Source organism: Biomphalaria glabrata, chromosome 2 (assembly GCF_947242115.1).
Source record: "Biomphalaria glabrata chromosome 2, xgBioGlab47.1, whole genome shotgun sequence".
Lineage (NCBI taxonomy): Eukaryota > Metazoa > Mollusca > Gastropoda > Planorbidae > Biomphalaria > Biomphalaria glabrata.
In genome coordinates, this window is record NC_074712.1 from 51462174 (window position 1) to 51478842 (window position 16669).

Genomic DNA, 16669 nt, shown 5'->3' on the forward strand with positions numbered 1-16669 from the left:
CTGTTTACTTGAGTTGCGGGATCCTAAATAGAGAAGGTTTATTCTAAAATTAAGTTAGCTCAAGTTGTCACCCCTCTCCAAACTTTTCCCAATAAAAACTCTCATTAATTCTTTTTGTTGAGCCAATACAGTAAGATGATTAGCTACTTTCATCAATTGTTGCACAAATGTAAATTGAGTGGCACTTCTATTTTAAAATCTAATTGATTATGACATTTTTTCAATTGTTTTGTATATTTCGCAATGTATGTTTATTAAGATCACCTAAACATGTTTCCTTTGTTAAACTTTTAATCGGAAACGGTATAACATTAAGCTGTTTTATTCAAACTTTGACTTTCACCTAAAGGAGAAAATGTACATTTACCGCTACGTAAATGCGCGCTTTTATATCACCTGGGTCCAGGGGCCAAGCATTTTTCAGCATTTCTGAGCTTTATAAACTCATTCTCCTTAAGTCTATCTTGTACAATTTCTACTAGTAAAAAGATTGCAGGTCAAATAAAATTCAATTTAGAAGTGGTAGGCGTACCTGAAGTGTGAGAGACATTCGAGGCGAACGAGCAGTGCTTCTCAAACTTTTATCGTTGGCGCCCCAGCCTGCTAAACGATAAGTCTTTTTATAAAAGTGTTTTGTAGATAATTTTAAACTGTTTTGTATAACCAAAAAAAGTTCTTTCTAGGTATAGTATAAGAGAGGCATCCATCCAGCAAGGTTGTCTGTTGAAGCGCCGTCAACTCCTCCAAGCATTTTCCTTCATTTTCAGGTTGCAGCTTTCTTCCCGTAGTGAAGAGCCCTTGTCAGTGTTTAAAGATAACGAAAAGTGACGTTCTAATAATAAAGTATTTATTGGAATATGAACGCACTCTATATTTCGTTTTGATCTGAATTCATTGAATTTTTTGTTTGTTAGGACTAAAACGAAGAATTCTCTGGTGAAATAAAAAAAAAATCTTTGCTCATACATTGTTACTATTAAAACATTTTCCCTCCATTAAGTTCGGTTGTTTTAGTTTCAAAGTCCACTAACCTTTTTGCAGGACTGTTTAAAAAGCTGATCTAGATGATAAGATCGAGATCTAAATGACGGTCATTTCTGCAAGTCTAAGCAACTAAACGTTTTAATTCACACTCATGGAATAGCAGTTGACAAAACGTTTCATTGATTTCGTTTATTTTTAGCCAGGGAAATTCCCTTCTGAATATTTCCGATAGTTTATTTCACTGTTATCAAACAAACTACTGGAGAAGGTGTCTTTTAGAAATCCCATATATTGTTTCTTTTCTGATTGTCATTAACCCTGTGAGTATGTTAGAATATAAACATTTCTTTTTTTAAAATTAAGAAATATTTGGTGGAAAAGTTATTATTTACTTAATTAGATCGAGTGATCTAGATCTAGACATCTAGATCTAGAATCTAGATTTTTTCAAAAGTCTCAAACTCAATTACTGAAGAAGTTAAAGGGAACTCTATTTTGATTTATTATGGTTTAGATACTTTAATTACTTCTAGATAAGAAGATCTAAATGGCCTTGGAATATAATGACAAACAATAGCACAAAGGAAATTATAGATCTCTTTGTAATAATTGAAACAGAGGATTTAAACAAGCTGAACACTAAGTGCGGTGTAATGGTTGAGAAATGTCCTGCTTCGTACACTTACTCAGACGTGTACAGACTAAATATTCAAGTTGAATTTTCGTAGTTTGATAAGGTGAATTGCTGAATCTTCGAGTAGATACTTAAAAAAAAAAAAACAGATTGAGAAGATTGTTTACACAAAATGGAAAAACTTGATTAATTGTTTTATGAACATATTATAATTGATTATTTACATTTATTGAGCTGTCTTACACACGGCATAGGGGCCTAAAACACAAGGGATCTATAGACTCATGCTGGGTTAAATTTGCTGAGCGTGGAAACTTTCTTCCAGATAATCGAAAGAGATTGGACCATAGCGTGGACTGAGTATGTTTGCTAAAGTATGAAAGATGCTCAATGCAAAATTATCGAAAAACAAAACAAAACAAAAAAAAAACATTCATCAGTTAATGCTATTAAAGATCTAGTAACTAGGTCACTTGGCTTTCTTGTTCTATTATTTAGGAATTCACATAAATGAGATCTTTTGACAGGGCCGGTCCTACAGATTGCGGGGCCCTATGCGAAACGGATTGCGCGGGGCCTATCATGCATTGTTATAAGGATAATAAGTATTAGAAAATAAATTCGTCATTGCATTTTATTCATACTTTACTAAGTACAAAATCACTGTCAAATTAGCTTTACGTGATATCTACAGTAGATAGTAGCAAAAAGCTGATAAACATTCAGATCTGCCTTTCAGATTTACTATCGACTAGTAAAGAATCGCTTTTGATTTTATTTTAGAGGTCGAGATAGATTTAGATATATATTTGTATGCCAGTGACTATTAAAATAATTTTCCATATTGAATGACACCCAGAAATGACAATTGTATCTGTTTATAAGGAGATTTGCATCAGTTTTCAGAAAATTTTAATAATTTCAGGAGATTTTTATCACTTTTTCGTATGTTTTACAATTGCAGGAGAATTGCAGAAACCCTTTGATAATAAATTAAAATGGTTTACTTTAATAATTTACACGTAGAATTCGCGCGGGGCCTATGAAAGTACGGGGCCCACTGCAGCCTCATAGGTTGCAGTGGCCTAAGACCGGCCCTGTCTTTTGACGACAACAGCAAAAAGATGACAGTGTCGATATTGGGGGGGGGGGGCATGGTACAATCTGTGTTGCACTTAAATGTCCCTTGCGGAGTTGAGAGTCAATATCTTTTTAGGTTTCACAGCCATGACATGAGCATCAAAACTGCAAACTATACAACATGGTCCAAAGATTTCAACTGAGTCGGAGTCAAGAAACTCAATGTAGGCCCCTTAGCCTGTTTTTCGTCAGTCACATATATTTTTAGTTTCTTATTGGGCGAAAAAAAAAGGTTCCCGTCAAACTAGTCAACATATTCCAACTATTTGAACGTATCGAAGAACGGATATCTGCTAGCATAAATATACGATAAAACATATATCAGTCCTAGATCCTTGCAGTATAAGATTTGTTCAACTGTGTGGCTACCATGCACGTTCATTCAGACACGGAACCGTTTAGAAAAATGGGATGCAAAATTAGTGGGAGAAAAATAAAATGATCTCGTCTTTGATTATTTAGCCTATATTGGATATTTATATGTGCCTCGCACCTTTTTTATCACCTGATCACACTAGAAACTTTTCGTATTTTATGTTCCCAAAAAAAGGAAGGAAATAGGGCTGATTGGACCGCTGCCTCGTCTGGTGCATCCTCGTAATGATCAAGACTCTAGAAAAGAGAAATATGGTGAATGTGTGCCTCTATTAAGTTTGATCTAAGAACATATTGGTTGTTGCAGAAAAGCGATGAACTGGTAGGCCAATGCGCAGGCGGAAGCAACTATGTTGCGGAAATGGAAGGAATCAGAACCGCTCTACAGCATATAGAGCAATGTATTGAGGAAGGAACTTCGGCACCGGCCAATGTGATCCTCTTTACAGACTCACTTTCCTGCCTTCAAAGCTCATGCAAGCTCAGAGACGTGTCTACCCCACTGGAAAATACAATGGCGTGTGTGAAGCGACTAGAAAGTAAACGTAATTTACCTAGGCTGATGCAATGGATTTCCTAATTGTGGAGTCAGAGGAAACGAGAAGGCAGACAGCCAGAGGAGCCGCAAACATACGAAAGTGCAAAATATAGGATTTGTGAATGGATTAAGTCCAAGTGGTACGATGGCTGGGACCATTTTAGCATGAGACGGGAAGTCTGGAAGGCTTTCAAACGCCCAAACACGAAGGACGAATGCTGACAGCTGGACAGAAAGGATCGGGCAATTTTGACACGGTTTCATGCGGGACAGTCTGATAGGAGTCTACTTCGCTAGGATCAAAGAGAACCACGATTCCAGCTGTCGACATTGTCACACGGAAAACAGTAGAACGCATCCTCAATGACATCAGGGTGCTCAGAAACACATTCGAAGATACGACTAGTCTTGGAACAGATACAACTGATGCATGTGGGGGGTGTGTGTCTTAAGCCCTGTACGGAGACAGGCAAACCCTACAGAACACTGCCAGATACCTGGACCGTGTTACAACATATTAATCCCAGCACGAAGGCTTACAAATGGTTGTTGCAGAAATTTAAAAGGCCATGACAGCTGGGGCTGTGTAGCCATATATGAATACTGCATTCCGGAGTATTCTTCGGACTCCAGTTGCGAAGACAATTTAAGCCTTATTATTAGTAGGCCGGACTATATATAAGTCTACTTTTGTCTACTAGATCTATATGCAGACATTAGAAGCACGATGACTATGCCCTGTTTAAATTTTAATATTTATAAATTTTACTCTTTAAAAATTAGAACTAATATCTATATGGATTTCATTATTATTTAAAAGTGAGAACATACATAAGCTAAAGACAAAGAAATAATCGGGTATTACCAAAAAATGGAAAAAACTTTAATGACTAAATATTAGGGTGAACACCGAAAGTTGTTTCCAAAATTAGCTCTTGGGAAATCCAGCTTTTACAACACCAACGAAAGTTTAAATAAAGGAGCATCCGTTTTAAAAGTTCTCAAATTGTATAAATACAATACAATTACAAATAATTCAACATGAAATCACATGTATGTGGCAAAAGCACACAATATATATGCTAAAGTGCACACAAGTAAAATTAAAAACAACATTAAGTTCATCAATATTTATTTATACTAATAAGATGTTGACAAAAATATCCTCGTCTCGTTTTATCCTATAATTTAAATTACAGACGTTCTTTCATAATTATTCGTATCCATGTGTCAATTTAGACGTGCATGGTAACAACATACCTAAATTGTATTAAGTCCTGACTGATTCAGGCAACCCGGGGAAGAATGAGCGCATGTAAGACTTTTTTACTAACATATGGAATAAGAAATGTGCCTTTATTGCCTTTATCTTTGTACCTTCAGAGTATAATATATTCTTAGGTTATAGTAATTGTAAACAATTATGGTTTAGTGTTGTTTTTTTTTATTGCTGCTTTATTTTGTTTTAATGAAGCAGTTGTAGAAAATGAAGCAGTGGTGTGAAAAGCAACCAGACTGTGGTAATAATGTCACCTTATAATGTCTGATTTTTAGCGAGAGCTAGTAAGAGCTTGCGTATTAAAAATGCACATATTAGATAAGTAGGTAATTCTTATTTTTAATTGATGTAACAGTTGAGTCTAAGACTCATGAAACTCTTGGCCAATGGAAGCTTGCCTCCATCTGCCTAGAAAAGTTCCAGGCAGATGCAAATTATTACAACCTTATTACCAACGGCTCATGTCCCATGATGCTTGGATTAGAAGCGAGGCCAAAGGCCAAGCACACCGGTGAAATCCCCCATTATCCTTCTTTGTACTATATCAGCCATGCAGATGTCTGCCATAAAAGCGGCCCTTTTGAAGAACGGTGTGCGGATAGTGATATGTTTGCTGCTGCTTTCTTCTGTCCCCGCCATTACAATGGACTTGGTCGTACAGGCATTCCAAGGGGGATCTTTTTTTGTGCTTCCCTAATGGCTTGATTGTCTAATGAACATTTCCAGATGAGCGCCTCAGTAAGGCTAATGCATTGCCCCAGATCAAAGCAGGATGTTTCGGCACGACTGTTTTGGCGCAGCCATTTTGGTGCAATGTTCGATTTTGCACAGGGGACGTTTCGTGTGAAATGTTTTAATCACATTTTTTATATTCATTGTATTATTTCTTTAAAGAAGAATGATACATATCTATTTTTTTTATGTGTGTTTGTGTCCTACGTTTTTCTCATGTATAGAACAAGAGATTTTTTTTTCATTATATAATATATTTTTGGTCTTTAATTTAGTTTTTGTAATTATTGTTAAATCACTTTATAACATGAGTGTGGGTTTCAATATTGCCCGAATCAAAAGAAAAAAATGATAGAAAAAAAATTGATGGAACTTTAAGTGGAAATGAAAATAATTTAGTTAATTTATAGTACCTTTAAAAAAAAAGGTAAATGTCATCCTGTGCCCACCTCATGTACAGCTCATGGGAGTGGGGGAAACATATTTGATATCATGGTCCTTTCCTACTTTGTTATCTTATGTTATATTATAACATTTAAACAAACCTAGTCCCACAGGATGGCTGGGGATAGCGTCTGGAAAGGTTTGAACCCGGAACTTTCCAGACCACATATCACGAGACAATATGCCACACGACTAGGACTAGGCAGCCATAGTTCTCAATATGAGCGTTAATAAATTTGGTATACTATTTATTGCTTGTTTATGAGTGTTTGTGTTTCACATGTGTCGGCTTGTGCAATTTACAATATTATTTGTGTGTGTGGATCGGCCAATACATATATGCCAGATATTTAAATGACCCCCCTTCCCGGCCGTAATATGTAAGATTAGTTGAGCACCATTGTGCTACGCTGTAAAAAAAAAAAAAAAAAAGGTCTTAAAATAGTTTTTTGGGAAAATCCTATTTTTGAACGAAAATAGAAAGATACTATAAATCCATTAGACTCTATAGTGATTATAGACTAGAGTATGGAGTATTTAATTTTTAATAATTTTCATTGTAATAGATATAGATCTAGGTCGCTTTTGTTAAGGTTATTCTAGTACAGTTTTGTTTTAAATAATAATAATTGTTTACATCTAGATTATACTTGATATCTTGACTCCTGCCTAAGCCTATAAAAAAGGCTAATAAGGCGGCCTTAGGCTAAACCTATACTACTTAGAGCACTTTAACTTAGACTTAGTATAGAATATATATAGATCTACTGCCTATGAGCCCTATGCCTATAGACATAGAATGATGGATTCCAGAATCTAGATCTATATAAATATATATCAATATAAATATATCTATAATTTTAATCTATATTAACTAGACGTCTATAATTATAATTTATATGTATAACTAGTACTAGTCAAGTCTAGTATAACTTAGTGCGTATAAATAGTAGATCTATAGAATAGATTGATTGCATCTATCAAACATAGTCATTACTTTTCACATAATCATAATGATCCAGGCAACCCATTCCGTGCCATATAGACTATAGGAGTATAGGATGTCACTATATTGTGACTATATATATATATAATAGGGAAGAAGGTGCATTTCTACAAATTTGTACTAGGTCTAGCATTCCATTCTCTAATATAAGACACTAGGGAAGGAGCATATTTATAATAGATCTAGAATAAGATTCTACATTTAATTTACATTTAGAAAAGAAACTGGAAACTTAAATTGTTTGAATATATATTTTTTTTTTACTTCTGACACTTCTGTTGCCCAATCTCAACATTTTCTCATTTGAAAATTTATTGAAACTCCATATTATGTAACTTAAAAATAGGCTCCTACTGTACAATTAAATCTGTATTTTTTTTTTCAAAAGTAGGCAATCATCATCATGTCATTATGAGTTTTTAAAATTTGGAGGATTGCACAGATGATCAATATAGTTTCCACATATATCACAAAAACTCCCCAAAAGTTTAACTAGGCAAAAGGAATTGAGAAATTTATTCTCTTACATATAAAAAATCATTCGCAAAATAATAAGGTCCTCTTCTCCCAAGGTTAATGTTTAGCCTCATACTTGCTAAGTAATGCCATGGAGATCACTTAAAAATGTATCACATGTTCATTCTTCTTAACAATTTCCACCATATATATGTCTGATTTCTTGTATTTGAAGTTTCAGTTGTAACATTGCTTCAGTAATGAAATTTATTATATCCTAAGACGCCAGGCTGGGTTTAAACTGGGAACTACCAAGATGACAGTTTGAAGAGCATACCACATGACCTCCCAGCCACCCCAACTAGACAGCCAATGGTAGAAAAGGCTTTAAAAATTAAAAAATTCTTATTTAAGTGGTAACATCATATATGGTATCAACGTAGTGATATATATAAGCCTATAACAATCAATGCGTGCATGATGATAATATAAAACCAAATAGTTCAGATGCATCCTAAAATCTCAGTCTATATGGAAATAAAAACACAGACACATCATAATTTCACTTCAGATTTACTACAAAGCTGAAAAACTGAGAATGATTTCTAAAAAAAATATAAGTAGATTTTAATTTCCAAACCAGTTTTATTTGTGTTATTATCATGTTATGTTTATGTGATGGTGATGTCATATTTTCTTTGGGTTAACATTTTTGTGTCTTTCTCCACATACAGATTCCCCATGGAGGAAGGCAAGTCAAGCACTAGGGGAAGAAAAAGGAAAACAGATGATGTAAGAGACTCTATTGAATTTATTTTTTAGAATGCAAACAAAGAATAATATACAACTTGTTAGAATGTTTAGTGATTTGTCTATTTTTATGTCTTAAATTTCTTACACAGTTACAGTAGTCCATTACTTTGACATTCCCTGCAACATCACAACCTGTGGGCAGTTTAGACCAATAGCTCGTTGCCACGTCACAGGTCTGTACAATGTGGTAACGAGCTATTGGTCTAAACTGCCCACACGTTGTGATGTTGCAGGTCTGTGTTGAGGCCTTCTATGATGAATGGTCTGGGTTATAAACCCATCAGAGAGCATCTATAGACATGCTAATAATCTTGAAGTTATAATCCCAGCATTCATTGAGATTTGTATTCTCATCCTCAGCTCCAGCATAGTCACTTTTATCATTTACACACTTTACTTAGTTTTGTATAAAAAAGAGAAAAAAAAGAATCAAACAAGATGTTTGTTAAAATATTTATCCTGTTTGAAATACATTCTAAATATTGTCAATTAGAAAATCGGCAAATAAATTTAACAACTTACATTTGTTAATAATATATATTATTAAACAGTCTATACACCTTTTTAAACAGCCTTTTTGTATAAAACGTCTGTTTTATTAATGTGAATGTTTCTGTTGTGTGGTCTTGATATGAGAAAAGAGTCCTTGTGATCACAACAAATTTCCACAAGGATCAATAAAGCTGTCTTAGTCTTAGTCTTAACAGCCTATATAAGCCTGAAACATCTTCTTAAACAATTCTATATGTATAATACATTTTATTAAACAGTCAAACCTGAGTCCTGAAGAACAAGAAAAGAAGAAAAAGAATAGAGATGCAGCCAAAAAGTGCAGAGAAAAGAAAGAAAAAGAAGCCCAGGAACTAAAACAAGTAAATATTGATTGTCCAGTTTTTACTATGATCCACTTTACCATGTTAAGTAAAAAGATAGAAATTAACTGTTATATTACAATTTTAGTAAGTACAAAAAAATTTCGTCCCTTGGTGCAGTTTTTATACATTTACCATGTATTGTCATTCATTGTTTCCGCACTTAAGAGTCACATTTGTATTTAAGTTTACAGATTAATTGCTACCTACTCACTTGAGCTTCTACTTGTAGTGTTATTAAATTTAATTAAATAGAGCTGTTGTTTGTCTAATGACTATTCGCATCAGCTCTGTTAACATTGTTGGTGAAGACAGATGGGGGTGGGACTGGGTGGGTCATGTGACTGTTGACTTCTGCAACTTCTGGGTAGCAAAGTAGCAAACTGGCAAAACACTACAGATCATCAAGAATCTTTTTTGAGAATCTGGATGGTCAAGTAGGTTAATTTACTGCTCCTGTGTTACTGAAAGGTTAATGGTTCTTGCCCTGGTCAGGACTACATATATTTTCTTTATTTGATTCACCCTATTCTCTCATTCCAAAATGTGGTTCCTAGTGATGCCTTTGTATATGAAACATGTATCATCATTTACAGTTTTGTAGAAATTGTTTTTGAAAATCCTGAACTTGTATTACTTCTATTTTAAACAGAGAAATGCAGAGCTTGAAAGTGAAAACAGCACCCTCTCTAAAGAGAAGATCAAACTCCTGGACAAAATTAAAGAGTTCAAAACAATCATTCAAATTCACATGGACAAAGGATGTTCACTTCCCCCTGACATTGAAATGCTTTTCCAGGAAGGTTCTTTAGATGATTTCAGAGAAGTGGGCTACATTGAAACGCGTGTGGACTCAAGGATGCACACCCCACCTCACACACCAGATAGTTCCTCTTCTGATCAGCATTCTTCACCAATGCCCTTTAAACCTAATGATCCAGCACCTACTGCATTGTTCAGTGGAACTCCTCTGCCGAATGAAGTTTGCAGTAAGAAGAATATTGTCCCCAGCAGATCTCCATCTCGATCCCCAGGACCTCAAGGAGCAACATTTTTTCAAACTCAAACTGAGACAAGAGAACTCTCTCATATACTACTTAATTCAAAGAGTCTGCCACCTGTATTAAATCCAATACAAGTTTCTTTATCTAAAATTCCAACAAATATAACAAGGAGTACTCCATTTCCAACAGTTGTAATTGATGATGATGATGATGATGATGTGCAAGTGTGCAATGATGTTACTGATGTTTCATTTAAGCCTCATACCCAAGAGACACTGCCAAGTCAAAAGTTACATTGGGTCCCTGTTTCAGAGCAACCTGGAAGTAGCAGTGTTTTAAATAAAGCATTCGAACACCCTGACATTCCCAGTGAAGATGTCATTGCCAAGCAACTTTTTGCGAAAGATGATAGTCATTATTTCAACCAGCCTTACGAATCTCTGAGAAATAGCAGCTTTGGTTCTGAAAACCAAACTGAAAATTTGAAGTCCCTTGGGTTCAACAGCAGTGTTCAATCTTTGCCAGAGGGATATTCTTACACAGAGGATTTGGCTGAGGTTGTCTTGCCTGACAGTATCTCTGACTTCACTAATGCAACTGTGCAATATGTTTCACAGGAGATTGAATCTCAAACAGAATCTGATATTCAAATAACAAACTCTCAAGAAAATGCTGCTACCATCCATGAATTTGAACTGGGAGTGTTATCATCTGCTATTTTAGCTTTGGGTCCTGGTGTGTCAGACCAGCTTCAAGAGCAGATTAAAAAACAGTATCCCATAACAGACCAGCAGCTTGGGCAACCCAACCACTATATGGAGACAACCAGTCACACAAATGTAATCAGCAGGCCTCAACAAGCCATTCCTGAGAGTCATGAGAAATACATGACAGTTATTGATTCCAATGAAATTACAACTTTAAATTCTAGGAACATTAATAAAATCAGCCCTCAAACTATTGCCCAGCCACAGGCTTCTGTCCAGAAGTACAACAATGGACAATCCATAATCACTGTTGATGAACTTTCTAGTGCTAAATTAATTAGACTTCCTGATGGGAAAATATTAATATTTCACTCTGGAACAGTGGTAAATCAGCCTGTCCTTAGGGCAGAACAGGCCACACAAAATATAGAGCAAGATCAACAATCTTCAATCCTAGAACTAAATTTACCTAGTCTAAATTTTGAGGATTTGCAGCAAAATGGCAACATATTTGATAAGACCAAATCTAAAAGTAGCTCATCAAGCTAATAGAGCCAGCTTGAATGTATTTTTTTACATCCATATTAACAGTTTCTCATGTGTGTTGTCTTATATTTAACTTCAATGTCATTTAATAGATATTGGCAGTATCATTGCATTTGAACTATATTAAAACTAAAGAGAAGGCCTCTGCTAGCTACTATTTTTACTATATAAAAAGACTTATCATTTCTTATATATATCATTTCTAATGTAAATTGCACTGGTAAATATTTAGAACATGGAAAGAATAATTGAATTTTTACTATCACGTAATGCACACACAGATTTTGAGAGTTCTCATTTGTAAAGTTAAATAGCAATTGTAAATTCAAATAAAAACATCATTTCAGGACTTGGATGAGTTATCAACAAATGCTTCTATTTTATCATCTTCATTTACACCCACAGTTTATGAAATAAACAAATATTTAAAAAAAAATAACTTTAAAACTTAGTTTGTGTAGGAATTTCTTAAAATATTAAAATAAAATTGTTAAATATTCTTAATTTTTTTTTTTTTTTGAGAAAATATTGGCTTTGTGGTATCTGTTCAGTTCTAAGGGATGAGCTTAGTTTGAGTTCTAGGTTTTGTTTTAGTGTCACTTTTGTTATTGAGATAGTTTAAAGGTTATTGGTAATCTTATTGTATTTATGATTAGGTTTAAATAACAAGAGTAGCCTACAGCGTTTATATATCAATTAGATCAGTGTATTTGTGACTTTATAGTACTTACACTGCATACCTTTTTAATTTGTCTTCCACTTTCAAATACTTTCCCAAAACATTTGCAAAAACCTGATATTAAATATTATAATATTCATGCCTAAATCAGATACTTCATATATACTTTTTATTTCCTCTTGAAGAGCAACCAAATTCTTAAAAAAATCAATTTGAGACATTACTATAGTGCAAATATTTTTCTATTGTTGTATAAGTTTTTTTTGGTGAACTTTCATCTCTTAACTTCTTCAAGAAATCCCTAAAATCCTATTCTCATTAATTTTTAGTCTGATTACTACTTGTAACAATTAAAACATTTTGAAATAATTGAACTCATACTATGTATCTTTCAGAAGCCTCTTTTTGATATCCTTCATTACAATACATTTGTCTGCAGCTGGGTTTTGTTTTCTTTTATATATATATATATAAATGATTTATTGAAAGTTTTAATTCTTGTCTTTGGTAGACAATTGTATTTACAACTTTTATGTTTTCCATATACCTTACTTCTACAGAGATTCTATTAATAATAGCTTCAATACAGTTAAGCTATTTTTGCTCTAGTTAACAAAAGTAATAGAGCTCAGTATTTTTTTTTTCTTATACTTCTGATAAATGATTTACTTTTAAAATTTAGACTGCATATTTTTTATTTTGTTATACATGAGTTTTCAGAAATTTAATATCAGATGTAAAATGTTTGGCGTACTTCATGTAGATAGTAATTAGTGATTCAGATGCCAAGGCCAGTTAATTCTATGTTATACACTCACACTAATTAATAAGGCATACACATAACAATGTGTTTATTTATTTTACATTTCCATTAAAAAATTGTACAGAAGCTTGGAAAACCTATTATTTAGTAGATTTTTTAGAGTTTAAATCTCTAAATGAGCTTGAACAGCTACATGGATAAAGCATAGAATTGAAAAAGATGAATTGTTAGTAATGTATAAATTAGATATTGTTTGTGTAGCTAATGTATAGAACTAGTTGTCCCTAACTCTGACCTAAAGAAACTCCAGGCTTGTTACATTTATGTGTATTCAATCTAATTATATTTTTCAGTCTCTCTGTAAACTGTGCCATGAGTAATTTTACTTGACTACATAAGCTTCTGTTTATCTTTGATCATGTTTTCTTGTCTTGAGCACACGCAATTCTTATTAGATAGTCTAAATATAAGCACATTGTAACCTAAAGTCTTGCACGTTATTTGTTTATATAATATCATACTTGTTATTTATTTTACAGTAACACAAAAAATTCTATTAACAAAATACTAAAACATCACTTAATCAATAACTCTCTTGAATTATCTTATTTTGTTTTACACTTTATTCTCAAATATCTTTTTCCTTCATGTTGTTATCAAGATTGATTGATCAATGTCGAATCAGTTTGCAATTCATGTTTTTTTTTCAATTGAGCCAAAGACCAAAATTTTTAAAATTAGAAATTACTTTTTTGAATGTTTTTAATTTAAAAAATTGTGTTAATTTTTTATTTCTTTTAAATTCACTTTATTAAACATAAAAATTTAAATTCAATGAAATACAAAAAATGATGCGTAAGCACTTTAAGTTGAGTATTTTAAGGCTAGGGTATTTAATTGCTAACATGAAGATTAGCTTGGTGAATATAAGTTTTAACCTTTTAATCTTACTCTGGTTTAATCATGTAATAGCTGTTAGCATAGAACAAGATAAATAATTGAAAACATCTTATTGCTTTGTGCACATGGGTTGATTAACTCTGGTCACCTATTATGATGTCAATGAATTTGTTACTTAACTGCTATAATCTATTTTTGTTTCTCTTGTCACTCAAAAAAAAACCTTTAGTGTCTGGCAGAATATATGTTCATGGAGGGTCTAAATAGATTGGACGAGTCAATAATTGTCAAGAACACTGGCCTGTAGGCACTTATTTCACTAGATTCTGCATCTACTTTGATTTCCAGTGTAACCACTGTGGTCAGAGAAAACAGTGAGGTATCTCTTGTTTGAGTATTCCCAGCTCCAGAAGCTCAGAGGAGATGTAAAAGTCCTATCACTCACCCTGGTTGCCTCATGGCATTATGAAAACCAACAGTTTTTGTCAGTGTGCTACAGGAGTTGTCCTTCCTAACCCCCCCCCCCCCCCCCCCCATTGTTCTAATTATGCTACACTCTTTACTTTTTCTTCACACACTATCGTTTCTGACTTTGCAATTCCTTTGACCTGCTGCTGTATTTAATTAAGATATTATGACTATAAATTTTCTGTATTGCTGTTTTCCTTAATGGGTGAAGAAACATTGAGTTGTTTTATATGTTTTTAATCATCATTCATCTCTGCCAGTTTCATAGAAAAATGTGAATATGTTTATATTTGTACAGGAAGTAGTGAAAAATATATATACTTTAAATTTTTTGTGTGCATGGATATTTAAGTTTGATAATTTTGTATTTATATCACTGTTGCCTAGTCAAAACTTTATATGGTCAGAATTGTTAGGCATTACATCATGACTTCTAGTAAACACCATGGATTACAAGGCACATTTTGCTTTAATATAAAAAAAAATATAGGCCCCTGGCAGACACTGGCTTTGTCTACATCAGATGTGGATAAATATGCAGGTCACAACTGGGAATGTGTAGTCCTGTGAAACACTGCACTCATCCTTAATTTTTGAAATGGAAGACATTGCAATTATAAACTTCTGACTAGGTAATGTTTATTTATATATGTGAGGAGAAAAAAAGTTGAATTTATTTTTATAATTTTGTTTTTATTCTATTGGTGTTAGTATTTTAGTATTGAATACTTTAATTTTTAACAACACTAAATGAAAATGTGTAAAAATTTAAGAAAACACTTTTTTTTTTTGAAAGATACTCCAATGTTTTCATTACATTGTTTCTCCAAATGTGAAGAGGATACTTATCATTGTATTTATAGTAATAATAATTAGTGTAAATAATGTTATGATAATGTAATAGAATATTTGTTTATGTTAGCCATGTCATTAGGGATGTTCAGATAACTCTCACTCCCTGTCTAATTGGCTTATATTAATTATGCCTCATGTATTTTCAAGAGATTTTGTCAACTCTCATACAATGGGAGCCGGGACTGGGTTTATTGGTTCAAACCCTTGTCTCTGTACCTTTTATTGCTTGAATTGATAACACAAACCATATTTTTACAAGGCTTGTATACCAGTTACTCTTTGTTTTACAATCAAATGTAATGTTCAAAATGTTATGTTAACTGAAAACATGACTTTTTGAAAAACGTATTTTTGCTTTATTCCATTAATGGATATGTGTATGTAAGCTTGTAATTTGTTTAAAATAGTTTAAAAACCATATTAATCCATGTTTAAACTTGTTGAGTTCTTGGTACAATAAGATGAACTAGAGACTGATGTACACTAGCTGATATATCTGTTGTCTGAGTTCCCAATAAAATATAATAAAGAAAAGTTCAAACATTTTCAGAAATTTTTTCATGTCATGTCACGTACTGCAGTTACACCTTATTTTTGTAATAGACTAACCATACAATTTCTTTATGTTTCTCCATTGATAGGCCCCAAAGTGAGCTAAAACAAATCTAATACATGTATGAAGCATTTATATCCATAATACTTAATAATCCTTAAGTATCTATCAATAGTTGATACAAGCCCATCTTCCCACAATAGCCTAACACTTCACTTTCCACCATAGTGCAGTATTCAAGGTAATATATAGCTCCCTCCTATATGCTTGAAAATGAGCACATTTCTCATTGCCTATAACTCGAAGATGGCTTTAAGTCCAAGACTTATGAAGCCGGCCACATCCATGGCATGGGTAAGTTGGGTCTACTGCAGATAAGCCTGCGTTCATCTCTCAGCCTTTTGTTTACACTGATTTCTTTCACACTGACTGTTCTCCTTGTCTTGTGACTTTCGACACTGAAGGCTCCACGCCATGAGGAGCGATCAAGAGCTAGTGTTTCCCAGCCATGAATGTCAATCTCACACTCCTTGACCCCCCCCCCCCCTCCATTGAGAGGGCTTCCCTGAACACAGCTCCTACTACAGGTGTTGTTTGATTAGATGATTTTGTGGCATACAGATTACAAGATGAACTATTGAATGAAGACATAGGAATCAATTTTGTCATGTTTTGGTACACCTCATTAAATATGGAAGAGATATTTAAAATAGATTACCCATTGTTATTACATTCAAAGCTTTAATATCTTTGTTTTAGTGTCAGAGTCTCTATCAGCAATAACTTTTCTTCCTACCATACAATTAGAAAAATGTATTGAGTTGATTCTCCTTATTAAACCATTACTCTTACCTCCCTTAATTGTCTGTTAGGCTCAAGTAATTTCAAATAATCTTCATGAAAAAACAAGTCATTATCATT

The 16669-nt window shown here is 33.4% G+C and overlaps 1 protein-coding gene across 3 annotated transcripts; it reads left to right on the plus strand.

The window, feature by feature from the left end:
* Positions 1-1178: 1178 nt before the first annotated feature.
* On the plus strand, positions 1179-15736 carry LOC106055122 (uncharacterized). Of its 3 annotated transcripts, none has more exons than XM_013211266.2 (4): positions 1179-1304; positions 8323-8380; positions 9172-9273; positions 9926-15736. In XM_013211266.2, exons 2-4 carry the CDS (start codon positions 8330-8332, stop codon positions 11531-11533), a joined length of 1761 nt encoding a protein of 586 aa, XP_013066720.2. In that variant the 5' UTR covers positions 1179-1304; positions 8323-8329; the 3' UTR covers positions 11534-15736. The 3 variants fall into 3 exon arrangements, with proteins under 3 accessions (XP_013066720.2, XP_055877253.1, XP_055877252.1); XM_056021278.1 differs by lacking the exon at positions 1179-1304 and adding an exon at positions 6578-6652; XM_056021277.1 differs by lacking the exon at positions 1179-1304 and adding an exon at positions 6640-6659.
* Positions 15737-16669: the final 933 nt, after the last annotated feature.

Coding starts and splice junctions, on each gene's coding strand:
- LOC106055122 (XM_056021277.1), top strand. Junction 8,381..9,171: donor GAAAAAGGAAAACAGATGAT/GTAAGAGACTCT, acceptor TTTATTAAACAG/TCAAACCTGAGTCCTGAAGA. Junction 9,274..9,925: donor AAGCCCAGGAACTAAAACAA/GTAAATATTGAT, acceptor TATTTTAAACAG/AGAAATGCAGAGCTTGAAAG.